This window comes from Eurypyga helias, unplaced genomic scaffold (assembly GCF_000690775.1).
Source record: "Eurypyga helias isolate BGI_N326 unplaced genomic scaffold, ASM69077v1 scaffold14021, whole genome shotgun sequence".
NCBI classification, from domain to species: Eukaryota; Metazoa; Chordata; class Aves; order Eurypygiformes; family Eurypygidae; genus Eurypyga; species Eurypyga helias.
This window is the reverse complement of record NW_010231762.1, coordinates 109920-134219: the sequence shown is the minus strand read 5'-3', so window position 1 is coordinate 134219 and position 24300 is coordinate 109920. Positions and strand designations below refer to the sequence as shown.

At 41.7% G+C, this 24300-nt stretch overlaps 1 protein-coding gene across 1 annotated transcript in view; it reads right to left on the bottom strand.

The window, feature by feature from the left end:
* The window catches only part of LOC104516772 (disco-interacting protein 2 homolog C-like), a 141464-nt gene that overhangs the window by 77108 nt on the left and 40056 nt on the right, over positions 1-24300 (bottom strand). Inside the window, 6 exon segments of the mRNA XM_010161211.1 lie at positions 1449-1513; positions 1860-1962; positions 3637-3746; positions 4365-4488; positions 14941-15051; positions 18929-19020. Of these exon segments, the coding sequence (XP_010159513.1) occupies positions 1449-1513; positions 1860-1962; positions 3637-3746; positions 4365-4488; positions 14941-15051; positions 18929-19020 (605 nt within the window).

Below are 24300 nucleotides of genomic sequence, written 5' to 3'. Positions count from 1 at the left end.
TGCTGAACTTCGGTATACATGAAGACTCTTTGCTCAAAAGGACAAGTAACAGCAACATATCTGTCTAAAGAAATCCATCTCTGTGAAGACTGAAAAACCACAAATGACAGTGGGGCACAAATTATCAGTAGACGCATAAATTGGGAGTCACAGACTAAGCAGCAATCAACTTATTTAACAGAAAATAAATGAAGGAATTTTTTAGTCCTCCTCCAGGTGGGCTAATTCCAGTATTTTCAACAAGGTCATGGAAAGTTGCAGGAAGCTTAGAGAAAGCAGCTGATTGAAACCAATGACATCCAAAACCAGTCTCCCAGTCTGAGGCAGTGAATTGCTTTAGTGGTATCTCAGTGTTACTACTGAAGTAATGTCCTGTAAATGAGCTGCTGCTTTACTTCTGTTACCATTTAGAAACATCTTCTGAGGTCGACACATGTCCACTCATAGCAGCTCAGATTAAATACAGCCTTTGTTTTGGAAAATCTAGGCTTAAGAAAGGTTAAGTGTCCCAGTGGATTAGTCATCTAAACACTTGTAGAACTGCAAAAGATTGTTCTCCTTTCAGTCTGGCACAAGTGTACGTTCAGGAATAGCACTTACAGGCAAGTCATGAAAAAAATGAAGTTCATACTGAGATTAACAGCAAAGGAAGGTGTAGAGAAGAACTACTAGATGCTTGCTTTCAACTTTGGTGATAAAGATATTTTTTTAATATGAGATTCTTATGGCCGTTAAGCCTAATAGATCGTTTCTGCTTCAGAAGTGTTATTAGTGCCCTTGATATATAACACTGCATAGGAAAAGAAAATCAGATCCCTGGGAATCATAGGATGCAGGGCCTGTACATCCTGGGACCCCAAAACAGTGACCCTTCAAAACTTGATACCTGTTCTTGAAATGATCAGTGAATAATAAGTATTTTGTCAGTCATTGACTGGATCAGCACCTTTAGAAACAATCCTTAAAAAGATGCAAGTTGCTTCCTGTGTCAATCAAGGAAGACTTTCAAACAGCACGTAGGCAATTCATGCAAAGCATCAGAAATGCTTTAATGTTAGCAAAATCTTCTGTTGGTAGAAGTTTTGACAGAGAAGCTGGTCAGCAGCAATACAGCTATTGGATCCTATTGCTACAGAGACAAGTACTCACTTAATTTGTTTCTGCTATAAAGCCTGATCTCAAAATCATGCATCAGTAAGATCAGAACAATGTGGTAAGAATGGGGCAGAGTACTTGACATGATGAATAAAAATACACTGGCGTCTTTACCAGGCTCATTATGGGTAAGTGCTCTAGCGGAAGATCAGTTTAAGTCACATATGTTTTGCCTTCCAAGCAGAAAAATGTATTAGAAGACACTGTAGGACATCTCAGTTTGTGATAGTAATAAGCATACTAGGTTAGTTTATTTTCAAATACTCACACAAAATAAAAAAAAACATACTTACTGTAAGAATCCCATGCCATAAACCAACATCCTTCTTGAAATCTAATACATTCACAATTGTTTCAGCTGTCCAACAAAAACAACACAGTTTATTTTTTAGAACATGGCTGTTACCCAAGACAAACCCACTCAAAGGAAGTAAGCTTCAGTGTAACATGACTGATGGCCTCAAAGCTTAACTTTCATAGTAAGTCTCCACTGCCCAATTTGTATTGGCTAGAACATAGTTTGTACCTCTCACAAAGATATTTTAAACGTGTACATCTTTTCTAAAACACGGAAAAAAGCAGGTTTTTAAGTCTAGAGGCCTTTGACACGGTTTGATGTAAAACATGAGACAGGAGCCTGGTGAGAAACAAAGTACAATTCACACCTGACTCTAAGGATGAAGTAAGGGAATCATACTCCATACCTTCTGTGTATCCACATGCCTGGGTCAGAGCTTGGCAGTGCGTCAGCAGCGCAATCCTTGTCACAGTCACCCCAAGCACGCTTCCATCTTTACATGTTTTGTACTAAAAGGAAATAAACAGGAAAAGTCAATGTGCAATAGTTGCCCTATTTCCACTATTTAATAATTAGGTTTAAAGTGTGTCCTATGTCAGTGAATGATGGACACGTCTAGTGACTCTGTTTTAAGAAGGAAGACATACTGAGGACTTTGGGAGGCATTTTTATGTTAACAGACACTTTTCCCAGATAGGCTTTCTCTTTCTGACTAAAGCTTCCCAGGCTTGATGTCAGAAATCCATCTGTTGTTTAAATATAGGCATTATGGAAAAATAATTCTAACAATTCTGATCACATCAATGACTGAAGGACTGACTAGATTTAGCAGAGAATAACCTAGTTTAGTCTGCTCAGTGTTCAAAAGTTAGATTTTATAGGCCAACCAATAAACCTGAGCTTCTCCTTTCTGTGTCTTACAAGGCATCTGATAAGAGCTAACCGTAGAATCCTTGCTGGGTGCTGATCTAATAATCCATATGTATACAGTCTGAACGACACAGCTCTTTGATCAGAAAAATATGAGTCATGAAAGCAGCATAAAAATGAGGTAGGAGATCATTGCTGACGACTACAGTAATTTTTGCAATTTTATGCAAGAGTCTGAAAACTATTAATGGCAGTTAAAGTAAATTAAATATTTATCTTTCTCCATGATGAAGATAATCATCAAGATTGAAAATAGAGTCATCTCTGCTTCTCTAGCCCAGTGTTCTTACCACAGAAAGATAGGAAATACCTTTGCTCAGCTGAATTCAACCTATTCCCTCTGAATTATCATTTAAATTCAGTACTAACATCACTGAATTTGAGGCATGTGAGTCTATGCAGAAATGGGAAAAAAGAAGGGGAAAAAAAAAAAAGAGAAAAACTTACCAGCCACACTAATTTCTCTTCCCGATTCTGGTCTTCTGGGGGGAGTGTGACTCACAAAGCGGTAAGTGACAGGCAAGCATTTGAACAAAAAGTTCCTTCTCTTTAAAAGGGTCTGAAGTTCGTGATATGAGAACTGAAGCTTCACTGTGAAACTTGCTGTCTCCCCATCTCAAGGCCTGTGGGCAAGCCCACACTGTGAACAAGACTGAGATTGGTCAAGGCAAGTTTAATCATAGAATCATAGAATGGTTTGGGTTGGAAGGGACCTTAAAGATCATCTAGTTCCAACCCCCCTGCCATGGGCAGGGACACCTTCCACTAGACCAGGTTGCTCAAAGCCTCATCCAGCCTGGCCTTGAACACTTCCAGGGATGGGGCATCCACAGCTTCTCTGGGCAACCTGTTCCAGTGCCTCACCACCCTCTCCGGGCAGAACTTCTTCCTGATATCTAATCTAAACCTCCCCACTTTCAATTTAAAGCCGTTACCCCTTGTCCTGTCACTACGGGCCCTTGTAAAAAGTCCCCCCCAGCTTGCTTATAGGCCCGTTCAGGTCTGTAATATTGTAGCAGTCACACAAATGACACAAAAACATGAATGTTAGAAACCCCCAAAATGCAATTTAACATTTCATTAACTTTTTTGAAATCAATACCCACTACAATTTATTAGAAAATATTACTTATTAAGAGGCTGAAACAGAATGTTCTTTGCTTTTGTGACTAGTGAATGAATAATGATGTTTACCTAATCCAGATGTGCCATATGCAATGATTCGAGGAGAAGATGCATCTTCATTAACTCACCTCAATGTAAGCTGTGTCATTGTTTGCATCCTTGATGTGTGGGAACCAGTCACGAGGCGGCTTGGAGAGGTGTTTAGACTCTGTGACAAACCACAGCAGCTTTGGCCAACCTGAGGTACAAAGGAGAGTCAGCTTTTGTCGAGTTTCTGCCAGATAAGACAAGACAAAACTCTTCTCTGCCAGAGATTTTTTTCCCAAATGCCTGTGTCACCATTACCTAAACACTACTGCTTTTAAAACTCAGCGTAGCATGGGAAAGAAGATTTTCCAGGAAACAGGGCTATCGTGGCCTTCTCAGAGAATGCCTGATGAAATGGCTGGGCACAGTTTAAGCTGTTATTGACCCAAGTGTTATATGACCACTCTCCTGTCAGAGGTTACTGTCCCTATGACTTAGCTATAGGACTGAATCTTACGAGTGCTTCTCATCTATTACAGACCTAAGTCTGTTGGTTTAATTTCTCTTGTGGCCACAGAGGATCTCAGCAGCTCGGCTGAGCCAGCGGAGAAGCAGATCAGGAGCCCTCATACTGCTCGGCAGCCATGAGGCGGGAGCCGCAATCTCTACCAGCCAGTGCTGCACAGCCGCGGCAAGCAGGTCCCAGCCGCCACAGCTGCTCTTGTGGCAAGCATTTCATCACAGGCCTGATCCTCACCCACTGCAAGGGCAGTGACTACTACTGCAGTAAATGACCTGTGATATCCATGATAAGCAAGGGTTAGCATACCTTTAAACTGTGGTATCTCCCCTGTGGGGCTTTTAGGCAGTCCTTTATGGCATGCGTCGCTAGTCAAGGCCACAGTAACTCCACAGCTTCCAAGCAAAAAGCCTATTTGTTGACTTCCTGCATCCTAAGAGATGATGAAATAAAAGCAATACAGAGCATTGAGTAGAAGTGGTTACAGGCTGAAAACATTATTGTCCTTTGGCACCTTATTTTGAAAGGAAAACAGCCTCTTTCCTATAGACAACTTAGCTGATTAGCAAAACTCAATTGTAGACTGACAAAGGAATTCCACAACCTTGATATCCTCTTGTCTGTAACAACATAAATCATAGAGAGAACTGAAGCTGTCAGATGGTGCCTGCTCTCCTGTCTCTTCAGAGATGACAAGGAGTGGCTGGGGCAGTGGCTGAGAGGCCTGAGAGTTGTAGTGTCCAGAGGGACCCCTGGAGAAACAGGCTGCCAGGAATCTCACAGAGTTCAACAAAGGCAAATCCAAAGTCCTGCACCTGAGGAGGAACAACTCCCTGCACCAGCACGGGCCGGGGGCTGCTTGTCTGGAAAGCAGCTCTGTAGTAAATGACCTGGGGGGCCTGGGGGACACCAAGTGGAATGCGAGCCAGCCATGTGTCCTTGCACGAAGTAGACAAACGCTGTCCTGGGCCGCGTTAGACAAGGTGTTGCTGGCAGGCTGAGGGAGGTGACCCTCCTCCTCTGCTCAGCACCGGTGAGGCCACTCCTGGAGCGCTGGGTCCAGTTTTGGGCCTCAAGTACAAGACATGGAGCTATGGGAGACAATCCAGTGAATTCCATCTCTCCTGTGATGAAAGACTGAGAGAGCTGAGACTGCTCAGCCTCAAGAACAGATAGCTTAGGGGGATCTCATCAATGTGCAAAAAAATCTGAAGGGAGGGTGTAAAGAAGACCAAGCCAAGCTCTTTCCAGTGGTGCCCAGTGACAGGACCAGAGGCAATGGGCAGAAAATGAAACAGAGGAGGTCCCTCTCAATATCAGGAAACAATTCTATACTGTGAGGGTGACTGGCACATGTTGCCCAGAGCGGCTGTGGTGTCTTCATCCTTGGAGATACTCAAAGGACACCTGGACACAGGCCTGGGCACCCTGCTCTAGGTGGCCCTGCTTGAGTAGGGGAGCTGGGCCATTTATATTGTTATAATATTCAGGCCACATCAAGGGAGGTGACCCTCCTCCTCTGCTCAGCACCGGTGAGGCCACTACTGGAGCGCTGGGTCCAGTTTTGGGCCTCAAGTACAAGACATGGAGCTATGGGAGATCCAGTGAATTCCATCTCTCCTGTGATGAAAGACTGAGAGAGCTGAGACTGCTCAGCCTCAAGAACAGATAGCTTAGGGGGATCTCATCAATGTGCAAAAAAATCTGAAGGGAGGGTGTAAAGAAGACCAAGCCAAGCTCTTTCCAGTGGTGCCCAGTGACAGGACCAGAGGCAATGGGCAGAAAATGAAACAGAGGAGGTCCCTCTCAATATCAGGAAACAATTCTATACTGTGAGGGTGACTGGCACATGTTGCCCAGAGCGGCTGTGGTGTCTTCATCCTTGGAGATACTCAAAGGACACCTGGACACAGGCCTGGGCACCCTGCTCTAGGTGGCCCTGCTTGAGTAGGGGAGCTGGCCTTCAGAGGTCTCTGCCAACCTCTGTGACAATTCTAGGGAATAATATTGGTTATAGATGCTTCCACCTAGAAAAAGCTTTCAACCCTTATGATGTTGTGATGGGCATACAGTGGTGACAGTACCACTGTTTATGCTGATCTAAGCTGATTTGTCAATAAGCATTTCATTGAGTAGTTACAGACACATTTCAGGAGCACTACAGATAGTCAAGTGCCCATTAGAGAAAGCACATTACATTTTACTTTCATCAAGGGGATGTAGGCAGTGAGGCTAAAAAGTCATGTAATGATTTTCTAGTCTAGGCCATAGCTGTTCTTTAAGAGATGCTGTGCTTCTACAGCATTATGTCTGCTTTATGTAGTGTCTTGTCATGATTCTTTCATGAGCTTTCCATCTATCCACTAGGCTCTTTGGCAGAGCAAAGCCTTGGGTGTAAATGCACATAGAACTATTAACCCTTTCTTCACAGAATGATTCTACAGAAAATAACGCAGAGAGTCTTAAAAGATCAAATTAGAGTATCTTTCAAACCAACCATAAAGCACACTTAACCAGAGAAGCAACCAGAAACACAGAACAATTGCCTTAATCAATTGATTTATTCAAAGTGAGACTGTATCAGGGAAAGAAAGCCCCAAAGCCTACCTAACTAATTTTTAATGCAATTTTTATGTGGTCAAATAAATTCATCTAAAATGGGGCAGCAAAGAGATCAGAGGAAAAGCAAAAGCTGACTTGTTTTCCATAGCACCTCAAAATATGTATATGGCACCAATTATCAGAATTTGATAGCTGAACAATGTGGGACAATAAACTTACCTGTCAAAACTATGCTATGTAACTCCTTCCATCCAGAATTACTGCATCTGCTTTTGCTTACTATAACCAGAATCCATATAAAACCAGGAAAAATTGACAATACTTTTTCAGGAAGGCTTTTTAAAATTAAGCTTCTGCATCGTCTTTTCCAATAAAAAGCAGGCAGACAAGGAGAATACCCTTTGGACAACAGAGAATAATGCTGGGGAACACGATGTCAACCCCACCATACCTGCACCGGGCGGGGGGAGGGTTCCAGGACAAAAAGGGCTTTGTCAAGCATTACTGTCCTCACTGACTCTTGTGTTGGCTGGTCCATATCTATGTTGTCAAACCCTCTGGGACAAGTGCTTAGACAGATCGGATCCTTGTTCCACAATAGGATGAGATCTGGCATCTCCAACTCTTGGGAGTCTGCTCAACAGAAGGAAATGCGGGTGCCTGAAAAGTAAGGAGCAATGGCTCTCCTTTTAGGTCCCTCAGAAGGAATGGCAGGAAGATGAGGGCTGGAGTGCATCACTCCTTGGGCAAGACATATACTCTGTGACCTGCTACTCTATCATGTATAAAGGAAGGTCACCAGTTTCTTAAAATATCAGATCCATACTACCAATTTCCCAAAATTTCCCACTGAATTCACTCTAACAAATGGTTACCAGTGTATGTATGTGTATGAATTTCTAACTACCAATTAAAAGAAAATTGTATATAAATTTCTGAATTGAATGCTGCAACCACATCACTCTCAATTTTAAACTAAAAATAACATGTTGTAACTGTATGCCCTATAAAAGACTGCTAGTAAACTGTTTCACCACTATTCCAAGAAAATGCCCATTCTCAAGCAATCAAATTCCATTTAATGCAGGACTTTATAAGCAGAAACGAACCTAAAAAATTCCATGCAGAAACCTAACATACGTACACCAGTAGAAAGTGTGGACCTTAAAGCATCAGCATATCATGGCCCTGGGGGACACATCAGTTAAGAAATGATCTGTCAAGCTCTTCTCACAGGAAAACAAAACCACAGGAAAAGGAAACTTGTATTAACAGTTTGAGTATTTTACATAACAGAAGAAAGAATGACTGTGCTTCCACTTAGTGCATTATCAACCAGTTTAGAGCATGCCTGCATAAATATTATTCATTCATTTGTAGCAGTTCACACACAAGCTGAGAGAATTATGTATAGATCGCTTAATACCATCTATTCACATGTCACAGTTGCTAATAACAGACTGTTTTACATCAGGACAACCCCATCTCAAATAGCATTAAAATCTTCACCCTGCTCTTTTCTATACAGTTAATTCTTTCATTTGAAAGGACAACATAGCTAAACAACGACGTGATGCAACACTACCGCAGGAGATTGGAAGGATTTCACCATGTGTGGACAATATCCAATGTGTTCTACAGACTTTCAAATCCTGTGCCATGCCCTTGGTGTCCACACTAAATCCTGCCTTGTAAGAAAAAGCAAATTGAGAAGCTGAAGTAGAGGTACTGTGATAGACACTGTTCTCAACGGCCACAGGAGCTGCAGCTGAGGATCTTACGGTACAAACACAATGAAGCTTTCTGGCAGTCTGCTAGTCTGTGTCCATCATTCCCACATCCAGTCTCAGCCTCACACCTCCTAGTTGGTTATCACCATCTCCTGCCTGCTTCTGGTGGCTTCATCCTGACCTAGAAGCAGAAAGTACTGCACAGAACAGACGTGAAGAAGGGGTCGAAGTCCCTTGCCCCGTGCAGGTGCACCTGTGATACCTGCTGCAATTGTTTCTAACTACTCAAGTGGTGCTGAGCGACTGGCCTGAGAGCCATGAGGTGGAAGATCTGAAACCATCTCAAGCCAAGAGCCTTCTATACACGCTCAAGCACGTAAACACGACAGTCCTCACTGTACCTCATACCTCAGCATGACAGGCCTGGAGCAGTGAGGACCTTGGGTAAAACTTGCAAACTTGAAAAATGAAGTTTGAGCTGAAAACGTAGTCATTTGCGTGAAACTGCGAAAGCTTCCATGTGGCCCAGGAAAAAGACTACTGGCTTTAAGGGCATTGATTATTTCAGAGACAAGCTATTGGCATCCCTTGTGAGTAAAGTAAAATGAATGTCTGCAATGCTGAAAACTGCTTTCTAAGTAGGGAAAAAAAAATCATCCTCCTCTCATAAATAAAAACACTCTCCTGCATATAAAGGGAATATATTTTCAGGATACACTGTTTTGTCAGCAACGTTATTTGCTATTTTAGTAATTTATGCTGATCTGCTACTTTGGCAACCCGCCCTCCAATGCCACAAACATTTTTATTTGCTAAATTTTGTGGGAGTAGGAAAAAAAAAAAAAATCAGGGAGCGAGTAGAGACCAGGTGAAACAACTCAACCAACACAGTGCCAACCACACAGACAGTGGGACTTGCCAGTGATGCTCGTTGTCAAATCCTCCACAGTTCACAGCTTGAAATGATAGGTAATGCAGGTAGAAGGCAAAAGACAGAGCTGAGGTATTGTAGCATGAGGTTTGAGACCAATTGCTGACTTTGGAACTATCATTTTACATTTCTTGAAGGCAGAGCACTTGCTGAGGTATGAAAAATGAGGTCTGCATAGCTTTAGACTATGTCTCCGCACACCTAGAGAGATCAACCTTTCAGATGAAGCGAGCTGGAAATCCTCTCTGCTGTAGGTAGCCATTCAAGGTTCTCTAAAGACTTTCATTAAAGGTTCCCTAAAGGTTTTCACCAGTACCTGGAGGCAAAGTGTCTTCTTCCTGCTACAGAGAGTGATAATTCATTGTCAGGATAAAAACATCCCACGTGTGGTTGCATTCCAGCATGCTGTTAATGTCATTTCTATAATGCTTTGTGAGAGAATCTGTGTGAAGGAAAACAATTATGATCCTGTCTCCGTGAGTGAGAATGCATGTCCTTATCTAATAAGGATGGAAGGGACAGCCTGTGCAAAGGTTGGCCTGATAAAGGTTACTCCTGTCCACTTGCAAATCCCAGACTGCTTTCAAAATGAGAATTATGTGGCGAAGCACCACAGACTGAACTAATCTTGTTTTCTGTTAAATGCTTACTTGAGCTGCATTTGCCCTTACCCTAACACAAATTTGCTGGTAAGGAACAAATAGGGCAACCATTAGACATAAAGGCCAAGCATCACCACTTCTGAACCAAAAGTGAAAAGGAATCAAGGAAACCCACCCTTTTTAATACACGAAAAAAATTAAACACAAAGCAGATACCATTTTCAAACTCAGCTTTAAGATGAAGAGGTCAGCTGTCTCATCAGACAGACCTTTGGTATCTAGCTATAATTTGCCACAGAATCTGCAACTACGAGCCGTCTTAATGTCCAAAAGTCTTAATGAAAGCAAGACAATGGTTATTTTTGGCAGGGGACACCACACAAAATGCAATATGCTCTTCAGGAAACTGCCATTTCCTGAACTTGAAAACATAAAAAGACAATGTTGACTCTAAAGGATCTGACACTCACCGTGACCAGCCGAGCAAAGACCTCTGCTCAGTGCCCAGCTGCCGAAGCACACGAAGAGGGGAGGATGGGCATGGGGCTTACAGGTGCACCATGCGCCCATGTGGGTCTGAGAGCACTTGTGATTTTTGGAGGGACTGGAAGACTATGTTACTGAAAAAACCAAACCCATAACTATTTATATATATTTTTAAATCGGTGGAGAAGGAGATGTATTGCCAAAAGATGTTCAAAAGTATGTAAAACTCCAGCGTTTCTGGCACACTACAGCCCAACGATGACTAAAGGTGAGAGGAAACAAAGCTCATTTTATCTCAGGCCCTGAAACACTAGGAAAGGTGTCAAGGTGTTATTTCCTTTGGAATACAGTTCTGCCTTCAAATGGAAGACAAGACTGGGACAATTTCACTGTCTTTAAAGAGATATATCTATCGGACTACTGTTAAAGCTTTAATAACCTCTAATAAAAAGGTATTTTGAAACTCTTTAATAAAAAGAGCTCCTGAGAAACAGTTTTTACCCTGGAAGAAGCATCCTTTATAAAACCCCAAGTGTTCTGGAGTGGGTATCTCCAGATTTCCTATGACCATACACAGGTACATTCTTCTAATCACACTGTTAGAGCCAGTGTCTGGAAGGGCACAGAAATGCCTGCTGGAGGCACACATCGTATTAAATCTAACAGGCTGGGAAGTCGTGTTTTGACTGGGAAATAGATTTTTACATGCTTTCATGTCATACCCAGCTACACACACTCACCGCCTATGACAAGGAGGCCATAAAGATCTATGTGGCATTGCTTTGTTCATATGTTCACAGCATGTGATTGAGCATAACTCTGAATGTGTTGGAGGACAAAAATGTTATTTTAAGATTAAAACTGATTAGCTCCCCTGACTGTATCAGAGCAGAATAATAATAATTTCTATGGCACTCATCAAATGGAAAAAAACATTAACCTAAAAAATCTAAATCAAAAGAAATCAAAAACGTATTTTAGGATCTTTCCAAAAGGGAAACAATATATCACTCTTTGAACTAGAACTTGACATGTCGAAAATCCCGCATCACCTAGTTTGATGGCACATTCTATGATATACAGTTTGCAATTCCCATCATGACACACATACAATGAAACAATTTGCAATTCTCCAGCTTCAGACAAGATTAACAGAAGGGGCAGCTCTGAAGGAAGAGATGCTGTATAGAACAAACTATTCACTAATGTTCGGGAAACAAAAAGGTATTTGGAGAGAGGAACATTGTTCTGAAAGAACACAGCCCATAGTCCAAGGCATGAGGACTAGTTATTAAAAAACAAATTGAGAGTGTTCATGGGACATGCATTTCAGTGGTATTAATGCAGGGAAAGAAGAATAAATAAAACATACTGTTTATTCTGCTGCTACAATGACCACGGAATCCCTGACTATTGCTTCTAGAGCAAAGGCTTAGTTTTGATGTCTTTAAAAAAGTCTGGCTTTTCAGTTTTTAGTCTTAGAACTCATTTCCCCAAGTCTAAAGAGCCAAAATTATGCCATCATGAATGTCAATTCCTAGGTCTTTGCTAAACACCAGTAAGCATTTTGGGAATAAATCTAAAGTGCAGAACACTGCGTGGCTGCTGGGAATTCAGTCAATCCATCCCAGATGCCATGTCAGACAGGTCTCCTGAAGCCCTTGGGAGAAATACAACTAGTTTTAGGTGTTCTGTCAACATGAAGATGAGATACAAAACAAGAGCCAGAAGAGATGGAACCTCAGAACCAGATGAACCTGAACAAGACCCTACCAAAATCTAAAAAACCCAGTCATGGTAAAACAAAAAGGAAATGCACATGAAGTCTATAGGACGGTAAAACAAAAGCCGCTGCTTTCGTATGTGTGTAGATGCGTGCAGAGTAATATATAAGCAAAAAGGTTACCTGTCTGCACACATTACTGTGCAATTTTACACTGCCAGGCACATACAATTTGCACAGAGCTGTGAAATACTCTTCTTCATGAAACTGTAGAATACTATTAAAGCTGCTAACACAAATTTTTAATATTAAAAATGTACTCATAACTCCCTGAAATAGCTCATCCTGTGTCAGCTTTTATTCTGTAAGTAAGTCTGCATTAGCCTATAATATAATTGTCAGCCTAAGAGTAAGTTCGTATCTCTGTCTTCCAAAAAGCAACCCAAAAGATGTCCACTGCCAGAGTACTGAAGCATGTAGAAAAAAGAAGAAATAATGGGAAAGCATAAAAGAACAGCCTAGGCCATTGTGTGATGACACGAATGACATCTTCCCACGGATGCCAGAAGCGATCCGCTGCCATTTGACCAAGCAGAGGTATTCCTTCTGGGACTACTCAGAACACGATTTTCATCTCATTGTTTCCACTCCAGTTCCCATTCTATATAAACAAATGCAAAATATTTGCAATAGTATATGCTGTGAAATTGCATAGTTTTATTTATAGATAACAGATCATGTCAGTTTTTTAGCTCTACCAGTGACGTCTCTGTTATTGTTTTATTAATTTGATATTTAAACAATGGAATTATCTTGGCAATAGTTAAACAGTCTAAGTCTGTAGATATTCCTTTACATAAATATATATATATGTGCATGTATAAGTGCATATTTATATATCCATATACACATACACATATATTCTTAAAAAAACCCACCCACGAGGTTCAGCCAAATTCGGGTAAGTTATTATTTTGACATAGAGTATTTACTTGCACTGCTGTCATTTTTAGTTTAGTGGATGGATGTGGTATCAGATGGTCCAAAATAAATCCAATTTACATGTACCAAATATACTTTAAAAAGTTATTAAACCTCGGAAAATAAGTAACAGGGAAAGACATACTAGGATTTTTGTCCCTCAAAGACATGTCGCTTCTTTTTTTTAATAGAATGAAAGCAGACTTATCCATGTGAGCACTGTATGATCTTAAAATGTACATAGTCTGCTCGCCCTTTTTGTTGATGCATTTAAAATCTGTTTTATATTGAAGTAAGGCACCATGTTACGCAACTGCCTCAAACTACCTTAAGGTACTGAATTCACACAGGTGAAAGCATGGTCAGAGCCTGATGCAAAGGCACTGTATTTATACTAACATCCTTATCCTCATTCTGTAGTCTTGTTCATCTTCCCCATCCTTTCTCTCCTTGCCAGCCTCTGGTCTCACCACGGCAAAGACCCACCGCAGATGTTGGCCAGGGCATGTGTGAACGTAACGGAGAAATGATGACTTCTCAGAGATGAGGAAGGTTCAAACATGTTCAGTTAGGAGGGAATCTCCAGAGAGTTTTAGCTGTTAAATAGCTACGTGTGATGTGCAAGCTGCAAAGCCTTTATGAGATCTTAGAAACTTGCTTTCACGGCTTTTCACCTAAAAGGCAGGGTACCTGTCCACAAAATAAAGATTTGAGCTTCTGCTCCAGGGTGCTGCGACACCAGAGCATTTAAAAGGAAATGCCCTTGAAAACTGAAAAATTGAAAATCTGAGCAAAGCAGTACATTTCTCCAGCCCTTTCCACAGAAACACCTCATGGCTTCAGTCACCATTTTCCAAAAGAATTTCATTCAAAAAAAAAAAAAAGAAAGTTTGTAAGGATCAAAGAACATGCTTTGTGTGGACAATCCCAGACCAAATAATTAAATAAGGAGTTATTAGCACTAGCTAATAAAAAAAAGGATTATATAAAGGGATATTTGGCAGATCATTTCAACAGCCATTGTGGCCAGCAATGGTAAATTAAGGGGATATGACAAAAAGTACTTGTAACTAATAAATACATTTCGCTGTATTTGCAGCCTTCCAAGCATACCTTTCAGAAAAAATGCAAGTTCTGCAGCATCGTGTAAGCTTCCCAGCTGTGGCTCACCTACACCACTGAGCCCCCTCACCTCATTGCCCCCAGGCATTCCTTCTGGTTGGAACTGCGGTATCTGCCTGCTAACACTTCCCAAGAGCACACGGTTGAACCTCTGAACCAACACAGGATGTGAAAGGCTTTTCATTAGCAACGGTCAGTTTTCTCTGTGAATGCATGCCCTGTAGCAGGAGTTCCCAAACTTCATTCGTTCAGGTGCCACCCTTGGCAGAGATGACCGCGGCGACAGAAGCTTTGGGATACATACGCGCATACAGACACGGGGGAAGGCATTTCTACAACCACTTTGAATGAGCATACGCAGCACTAGTGGCATTATAACATAGCTTGGGTTGCAGGGACAGGTGGAAAATCAGCAGTTGTTGCCAGTGCTTCTTTGTCAGTGGCCAAAACCAGAATGCTTTGAGAGGCTACAAAGATAAACCATCTAGGATTGGCAGAGCTGTTCTCTTGGAAAATTTCCCTCTCCTTTTCCAGACAGACCTGCATTTGCTGAAATTGCAAGCACATCTTAAGTTTTTCCATCACAGAAAAGAAGGAACTACATATAATTCACCACACATCACTACCTTAGTATTCTCAGATTCACAGCTAGTTAACCACAAAAATGTACTCAAAAGCTACGTGCAGTTGTGATTTGTTCTGGCATAAATTTCTAAACGCAGTATAGAGAAGAAATTGAGCTCCCTACCTTTCTTGTAAGTGGCACTTCAATAGGGACGGGGACAACTTCCGCCAGCAGGCAGCCATAAAATGCTACCATGAAAGCAGCAGGATCATTGTTAGGAAATACGAGCGTTACCTGAAACAGAGAGACATACGTTAAAAATGTTTCATCCCGGGATTCAGATAACGATAATTAGAGTTCTTATGTTTCCTTTTGGAGAGATGATTAGCAAAAAAATTCTGTGATAACTATTCAAATAGCTAATGAAAGATGAATGAGGAATCAGAAGGGATTTATTCTGACAGATACTACTTTTGTGAACATTTTCACTTAAGCTGTAGTTAAATATTTTCATGCTGCATTGTTTCCTACGTTGACAATTCCTTTCATATGGTTCTCAATTTACTGATTGCTTTACAGATGTTACATAACCACATAAATGGAATTAATAGAACATTACATTCTAATTTAATAATTTGCTTGAAGTTACTAAAACCAAAGTGGATCTGTGACCAATCAGATTAGCCAGACTTACTGTCCCGTTATGTCAGTCATGAACACATGTTTTGTCTCCCTATGTTTTGCCTCCTACACCAATTTCATTTCATGACTGGAGTGTTGTCCAAGTGTAGAAGTTTCTGTGCACTTAGTGAACACAAACAGCTGATATCAGAAGCAAATTACACATCCAGAACTGGCCATACAGTGTGCCAACCTAGACCTGGATTTGCTAAACTTCACGGCTTTAGGGCTAGGGAACTATTTAGATAAAAGAATGCCAAGTAAAGATAAAATATCACAGCACATCACCTGTATGCTCATGGGGTGCCCCTCTTCCCCCACCGTGCTGAACTGTGTGGGCACTGCAGACAAGGTCTCAGACCCCCAGGGGCAAAGGGGAAGGAGAGGCAATAGGGCATGATCTCACCGTGGATCCAGCAATTTAGAGACCATGACTCTCCTTGCAAGGGCAGGGAATACTACTGCTCTCACTTACTGGTGCATGACCCCAGTGGCTAGATCCTGTCCACATTTTCGTTTTGGATCAGTCAGATGCACTATCTCAGCCTGTGTCTTAAATAGCTGTAAGGCAGATGGTAACTACCTTGCACGGTCAGCTCAAGTGGCATGCAAAAGGCACGGCAAGTGACTTTGAACTTACTTCCTTTGGGCTTGCACACAGGATCAGAGCGTATTATTACAGCATCTTAAAATTTGCTTAAACTACTTAATAACTCTTGAGTTTTGACTGCTTGGACATCTATGGGAGTTTTGTGTTTCAATCTCTGGAAGTAAAATCATCATGTTTTCATATGCACTCCAAGGTTCAGTTACTGGGGATTAAAAGAATTTCCAGTGATTTCACATGGCTTTAAAGACAGCCGTCTCCCATGGATTAACTTGAATTCTTCAAACTAGAAGAAATCTAACTAACCTGGTCTAAATGGGCCTAAAATACCTCCATTTTTAAGATGAAGACTGTAACTTCAGAACTGTTGAGAAAAACTTCAGAGCAAATATTTGTTACTTTATCTGTACAAATGCACATGGAACAATCCAACTGCTGCAGATGGCTGTGCAGAGCTCACTTTATGTTTTCTCCATGCACATACCACAAATAGCCTCAGGGGGAATGGAAGGAAGGGATTTTGCTAGGTGCACTGAGGGGATAGTAGTTTGCTGAGCCCAGCAAACCTCTGCAAGATGTTGAAAGATTGCAAAAGGTACTTGGAGATTGTTGGGTTTTGTGTTGGTCTTTGCTTACATACACACAGTGAAGGTTTGGCTGGGAGTCTTTGCAAAGGAGCTGACAGAGATGAAAAAAATCTCACTGAAGTCCAGTGGGAATGAGGCATTAACTTCCCCTCCAAAAAACATTAATCACTAACAGACCTGTGCCAGATAAATAAATAAATAACATGTGTAAAAGCAAAAAGGGGTAAGGCTGAAAGAAAACAAACCACAGAATGTATATTACCAGATGAGAATCTGGTTATCTAGCAGGTATTTCGGAGGGCAAGCCTAATTTCCAGGCAGCTGTCTGGGGTGACACAAGGTTAAATTTCTGAAGTTACTATAGAAAGCAGATGCAGTTTGCCGTGTACTATAATAATACCAGGAACTCAAATGCAGGCATGTTCACTTATTTTTTGGCTCAGAGAACCTAAGGAGTGATGTAATGGTAGCCATGAAAAATAGAGATTGTATTGATAGAAGATGGCTTTGAAGGGAAAAACGCTTTTCTGAATTTTCTATAATATTAACATGAGGAAACAATTACACTCTCATGTAGAAAAGACCAGAAATATATGCCTCTATTTCATTTAGTATTTAAAAACTACCTTTAGCTGTTGTCACGCAAAATACATTACTTAGAATAAAAAGCCATCTTCAAAGAGGTCAGAAAGCTTTTACGTTATTACAACAGGGGCGTAACAGCCAGAATAAGAGCCTAGAACACCAGAAGTACAGTAACACCTCATCTTCAACATGAAGTTGCTTCAAATGATCATGTTTCTGTTACAGAGGGATGCTAGGCAAGATGTTTTTACAACGCAAAGCATATGCTTTCAGCACTCAGCTATAAACATTGCTTTCACTGTAATCTAGCTGGACTTATTTTAGAAGAGCTGCAATTTGTTCTTTATGTGCCCTGCACTAGCTAAACTTCCAGCTTTCAGCCCGAATTATCCACAAATCCTCTCTCAATGTTAGGTGATGCCAGTGGCTGCTGCAGTAAATGAATACCAAGACAGGCAGTTAGCACACAACAGATAGGGAGAGATGCATGCTGCCCGTATGTGAACTTTATCTTTCTGGGTGGATTGTTCTAATGTGCACACTCGAACAACTTGTTTCTTCTGCTGTTGCTTAGAGACACACTTGCATATCAAGTGAAAGAGATTCTTCAAATCCTACTCCTGGCTGAATGCCATTGTAGGAAGCAATTTAGATTAAGGATCTAGAGATCCTTTAGTTAAATTATTTATGATTTGTTTCAAAAAGAAACACAGGAAGGACTGTCAGGTTTCATTTAAATTTTTTTTTTCTTCTTTTTTCTTTTGGGAAGCATATTGCATGTTCTCATTTCTGAAGCCCTAAGAAACGTGGAATGCAAACAGACGTCTTTCTCACGTGTAGCACAAGAGGACCAAGTGAACCAAGAGTTTGAGAACTGGCATCAGACCCTGGGAGAGGAGGACTTAATCCCACCCTCACAACTCTAAGCACTAACGAAGGACTAGAATTTGCATTTCTGAAAAATTTGCTCTGGAATCTCCGTTCCATGGCTTAAAGCCAACCTGGAATGGGACCTGTGGAAATTTCTATACATGCTCTGGCAGAGAAAAAGGGTAGCAGGATCGGCCAGCCTTCACAGAAAAGGGGTAGGTTTGTAAGTACGTCAGTAGCAAAACCATCAGATATTCTTGTCTTCATTTAACCACTAGAAGCGTTACCGCTGTAACCCTTGCTCTCCGTGGATTTTATCCACTCACCTAGATTCAGCCTCTAGCAGTAGCTGCATCAGAGCCAGGAACCAGGAATGGAAGGAAATATTCTCCATGTTACCGGTCACCGTAACTTACTTATTTAACTGCTGCCAAGATGTGCTTACTTTGCTTGTCTTTGTCCTCCACAATGCTTCTTTTGTTTCTACCATCTCAACAACTACAAAGTCATTAGCAAGTTTTTTACACATACGACACCTCCAGGCTCCATAAGCAGGCTTCTGCTAAACAGACTGCTGTTCTATGTCCAAAAATCACTTCCCATGGGAATGTTTCTTGTTGATGTGCCACAACTTCAGGTTACTATTCAGTGGGTACCAGCTCAGGTTATTTATGATGCAATTCAGAACATCTGTTTGAATGATCAGTGGTCTTCCGAGTAAAAGGCAGATTTCACCCCCCCCAACATTTCATGTCATTCATTTCCTCTGAGCATCCCAAATACCTCATTATCTGTCAACACAGGATCTGAATTATTTGTAATTAAAAATTGAGATACTCACCCTGTCTCCAGGTCGTACCATTGGTTCTTGTTTTGTGCCTAATTTATGTAGTATATTGTAAGCAACCTTCATACTTCTGGTCCAAAGTTTGCCTATTAACACAAAATTAGTGAATTGTAAAATTTTTCTTACGTTTTACAAGATTATTAAAGAGAAAGAATACCTGAGCAGTGAAAAAAACCAAACTAGGAATATTTATTTAGTTTTCAAACTAAATACGACAACACTACTGAGACCAGTGGAAATATTTAAATACTCATCAGAAGCTTTCTCTGAGCTTCTTCTTTCAAGACAGCGGCATTTTTAAGGAAAAAAAAGTTTTATTCATGGCTGAAACTTCTTACTCAGGAGAAAATTTGATCTTGACTCCAAAAAGTTAACTGTTAGAGGTGGCTGGAACATCACCAAATCCACATCAACACCCTTAGCTGTATCAAGCTGGACAAGTTGCATTTCAGCCCAGACTGACCTCCAAGGGTGTTACTCAGGTTTTATGACGGCACTTCTCTCACCCCAAGCCACCAAGGGAAAAAGAAGTGCCAAAAGCAGAGACAAGGAATAAAATCCCAACACACAGAACACACGCCGCATCCAAAGGGGCACACTGAAGCAGCAGGGACCCTCTGATTCTTAGCACATCCATAGGGCTGCTTTTCATTTTTAATTCTGGGCCTTCCTCCATTTAACTTGGCTTTCTCTTCTCACCTGCTCCCATATCGTCCCTTCCCTCAGGTTCATTTCACTTGCCTCAGGGTACCCTTCCTTTTTACTGTCTCTTCTCCCTTGCTTCTCTCCATCTCTGCGCTGACCTAACACTTATCAAGACCTCACCCTGATATTCTTTAAAGAAAAAATTTTCTCATCAAGACCCTGCTGGCCACATTAATTTCATTAATCCTTCAAGTGACCGGCATCTTCCAACTAAGCAAGCTCTTTCAGACTGCCTTTGTTTAGAGACCTTGTTACTTCCATTTGAACAATACTGAGCATAACAGCCCTTCTCTTGACTGGCCCCTAGGTACTGTCTTTAAGCAGGATTCAGTCTGACAGTAACAAATCTTTAATTCATGCCCACCAATAACTTAAACGATAATAGGTTCTGACAACATCAGCAGTTCAGGCTCCCAAACATGCAGTACTGCTATTTATAACTAAGCCAAGCAGTTGTTCTCCTAAGTTCCTCCACATCCTGGTTATAAAACGCAATACTATTGAAATACTTTTAAGTGCAAATCTGACGTAAATATAACATACAATGCGAAGGCCAGATTCTCTTTTTTTCCTCTTAAGGAAAATTGGAAGGGTCACTGCTGCTTGTTACTGAGAAAGTACTAAATGCAATTACTTCTTATGAAAACTGTACTATTGTATCATCAAACTATGTTTCACAAAGTCTTTAATTTATTTCAGATTACTCCAGTATTTGCATGCTGAACTGCCTCGATGATCAGAAACACAACTCAATTCTGTTCCACTGGAAATTCAGCATGGATACAGGAGTACGTCTGCAGGATTAACCCTCACAGACCTACGGCAGAACAACCTGAATTTAATGGAAAGAAAGTCTTTGAAAGCATCCCTGCTGCCACAGTCAACACTTGAACTCGACAAGTGAGTATGAGAAAAACAAGGATGCCTTAAGAAAGCAAATATTCTTCTTCTTAAATGTTTCCAACATTAAAGTTTCCGTGGCAACAAACTTAAAAGAGCAATTAGTAATGATACAGAAAATTGGAGAATGGAAATCAAAAGCCTAGCAAAAGTTCTGAATTGCAAGAAAGAACCATCTTTACACAAAACACTTTCAAGCTTAAAATGAACATTGAATTTTTAATACCTTTTCTGAGCGACATAAGGGGCTGCTGTGAAAAGTTCTGTCTGAGCTATAGAGATTAAATCTGTTACAAGTCTTAAATTTGCATTTGTGACATATTCACATTAATTTTTCATCTATCAAATGTGCCATCTTACAATATTTTTTTCAAAATCTAAGGGCTATTCCTATTATTTAGATGCATTCTTTCAGAAGTACCCGGGTATGCAGTACAACCATCTCCACGTAAGTGATCTGAGCAAATGCAGTTTTGTTTGCTCAAAGACTAAGAAAATTTAAAGGGGTACTTTCTAGAAAGATTTTAAGTAATTAAGTCTTTAAATAAATTTTGTCATGATACTCTGTTATTGTCAAAATTTTATTTCAGCTTCTGAACCATAACATATAAGGCTGCCTCCCTAATTCCTCAACTTTCTGTTTAAATATACCTCGAACTGAACAAAATTGCCTGTAATATTTTCTAATGGCCGTAAAAGATCTGAATTTTCTGTCACCATAGCCCTTTCCTACTCCATTTATTAGTGCAATACCAAACTGTTAATTAGCCGAGCTAACTGCATGTGCATATGGGTATGAAACTGTGGAAAACTGGAACAAAGAAGCTGGTTTGCATTCAGCTGGGAAGGAGCTGGAATAGACGGTCTCTCCTGTGGCCCCGAAAAGCTCCGTAACCTCACTCCAAACTTAGCAGGCTGTGTCTGCCCAGGCTGCTGCTGCCTCTGCTCCAGCGCAGGCAGTGGCAGCCTGGGGCAGGCAGAGCCCATGGGGCATCCTCACAAGTAGGCAAGGTCCATGCACATCTTGAACTGAAGCGTGTTCAACAGGAAGCCTGTAATTTTTCTTCCAGGGTATATAGCTGTGTTCCAAAAAAGAAATCAAAAAAGGGCCACGAAAGAAGCAGCAGTAATCCAGAAGCTGGAGCCAGGAATGTATGAATCACTGGGGCCAGATCTGTGGCTGCTGGATGGGGCACAGGCTTCTGACCAGAGGTAAACTGAACCGTGTGTTTATTTTGCCACCTTGGCTGTTTGGCCCCCCCAGCATCACTGACAAACACAAAGGGCTCGATGACTGCACGATAAAAGCCCTCAGTAACAGAGGATGTTATAAAGAAGGAAATCTTTGAAGTCTTTCCTTCCTTGGTCCTGCCTAGGTTGCAATGCTTTTTAATTCCTCCTGCACAAACTTGAGAGATTAGACGTTGCTAGGAAAAAGCCGATTGCTAAAACCTCTCTCGCAAATCCCGATGCTGCGACCTCGCCGCAACCCTCGTGCCGTGCCACATCTGCGCCGCGGGAGAGGCAGACCTTGGCGAGGAGGCCAGCTGTGCTTCATCCACGGATTTTGCCTTGAGACAGGGCTTAGCGCCACCAGGCCAGTCCTTGTGCGGGGTAAACTGTCTTCATTACACGGCTATGGCGGAAATCGGGCTGTTCGGGGCCGCTGAGGATATGCCTCGCTGTCCTCAGCCGGAGTGCAATGAAGCACTGCTCCTCCTCGGATAAACACACTGCCATTAATCTTCTAGTAAGTTGGCTTGAAGACAGGAGGGCAGATGTAGGAATCTCAAGTGGACCAGCCTGAGTTCAGCTCAGTGCCACAGCTCCTTTCCTCAGGCCACGCTGCCTCAGCAGAAAGCTGCCCTCAGCTGGCCCGCAGTCTGGCAGAGCACGTGCTGCTGGGTGCAGGAACCTTGAGCACGGCTGCTGCTGCTACCCCACTACTTCCCCAGGTAAAGACCAGACCCAGTGAGCCCTCCTCTTCTTCACCTTCCTGCCCATGTCCCCACTGCTGCGGGGTCCTTTCAAGCAACACTCCGACCTGTCTCTTCAGGGATGGGATTTGTCCCTGCCAGGCTCTGATCTGTCCACGAGCAGCTATTTTCTTTCATCTAAAAACTAAGAATTGCTAAGTCACCTACAGAGGTAAGTCATTAGCGAGAGATTTGAGTGTGCAGTGGTGTTTCAGGCAAGGGTACCCTCCAGAAGGGGCCCGGGCTCTGCAAACCCTGTGCCATGTCTGCCACTCACACACACACATCGTGGGTAACACAGGGCACGAGGTGTTGAAGACCTGAATTACCCCTCAGTTTCCAGATCATAAAACTATTTCCCAAACAAAGCAGACTAGTAGGTGTCCACAGAAGAGTTCTTCAAGTTGATTTTGGAAAACAAAACCCCAATAACATCCAGTTAACACACACCTTGCTGCTCCTACAAATTATAACCTTGTTCCTACCTCCCATCAAACTGCTAATTGTAGTGTAGCTTTCCAAGATCTTGCATAACTCCACAAGATGGCACGAAATGAAGCTTTTCTCTGCATCTGTCACTGCCTAACTTATAACTGCTTAAGCATTTACTGAAAAAAATCATCTACTTCTAAAGATGATCCTATCTTCCTTAGTCACTTCTGCTGCTTGGCTGCCACCTGACCCGCCCGCCCTACCGTGCGGTTACGCGGGGAGGCCAAGTCGCCTTTACCACTCTTCACACACGGGCAAACTAAGCTGTGTGGAAGTTCTCACTGCCCAGCAAGCATCAGGAAGTACCGCTCTGCCCCTGAGGCCGACCCACATCCAGCAGCGCTGCGGATGCAGATCTTCTCGGTAGGACAGGACGGAATAGGGCAGCTCTCTGGAAGCTGTGACAAAGACTGCTAACATCTGTGTGGGACAAGTCCTTTTTCTTTGCCGCTGGAATTTTGATTTAGTTGAATAGTAGCAAATCTACACCAGCAACCACGTATTTTACATTTCACTTGTATTTAGTCTTGTTCTTTTTTAACAGTCTATTCAGAGGGCTGTATCCTTCAGCAACTAAAATTTAGCAACCTGGAGTGAGCTAACAGTCAGTCCCTTCTGGTTAAGCAACACATTATGAGGGTAAAGGAAACCACCAGGTCTTAAAAACCACACAAAAAGGGATCAGTTAACAAAATATAGATGCTTTCCACATGACAATGAAGTAAATCCCCTTCCTCTTCCTTCACAAATCTGTAGAAGGACTAAATGCTTGTGTTGAATGTAAAGAAGGTTGTAAGAGAAAAGCTGTAACAGGGGGAAAACTCAGAGAGAAAACAAACCACAATCCATTCCCTTATCATCTTCAGGACGCTTTTCAGAACCACACAGCACTAACCCAACAAAGCCAAACCAGTGGTCGCTTACCAATCTCCGTGCACAGCAATTGCGAGTCTGCCAAAGTTTAACTGCAAATAATTTTGTCAATATTCACCTTCTCAATACTGCAGTGTGACATCTCTTACATTAAATAGAAACAAGAGCATTTATTAAATCTCGTGTAAATAGCAAACTTCCTAATGCTATGCAAGTAAAGGGGCACTTTTTCTGCTTTGCAAAGTAATAGTTGCAGTTCTGCTGCTGTTAACCCTTTCTTCGTATTCTTTAGGTCCATCCTGAGCAGCAAATGAAGGTGATGTCTTCTGGGAGAAAAAATGCAAACAAAAAGAACAAAAGCATTTTGTTGCAGAGAATAAAAGACTCCAGACATACTCAGAACAGAGGTAACCTTTTTAG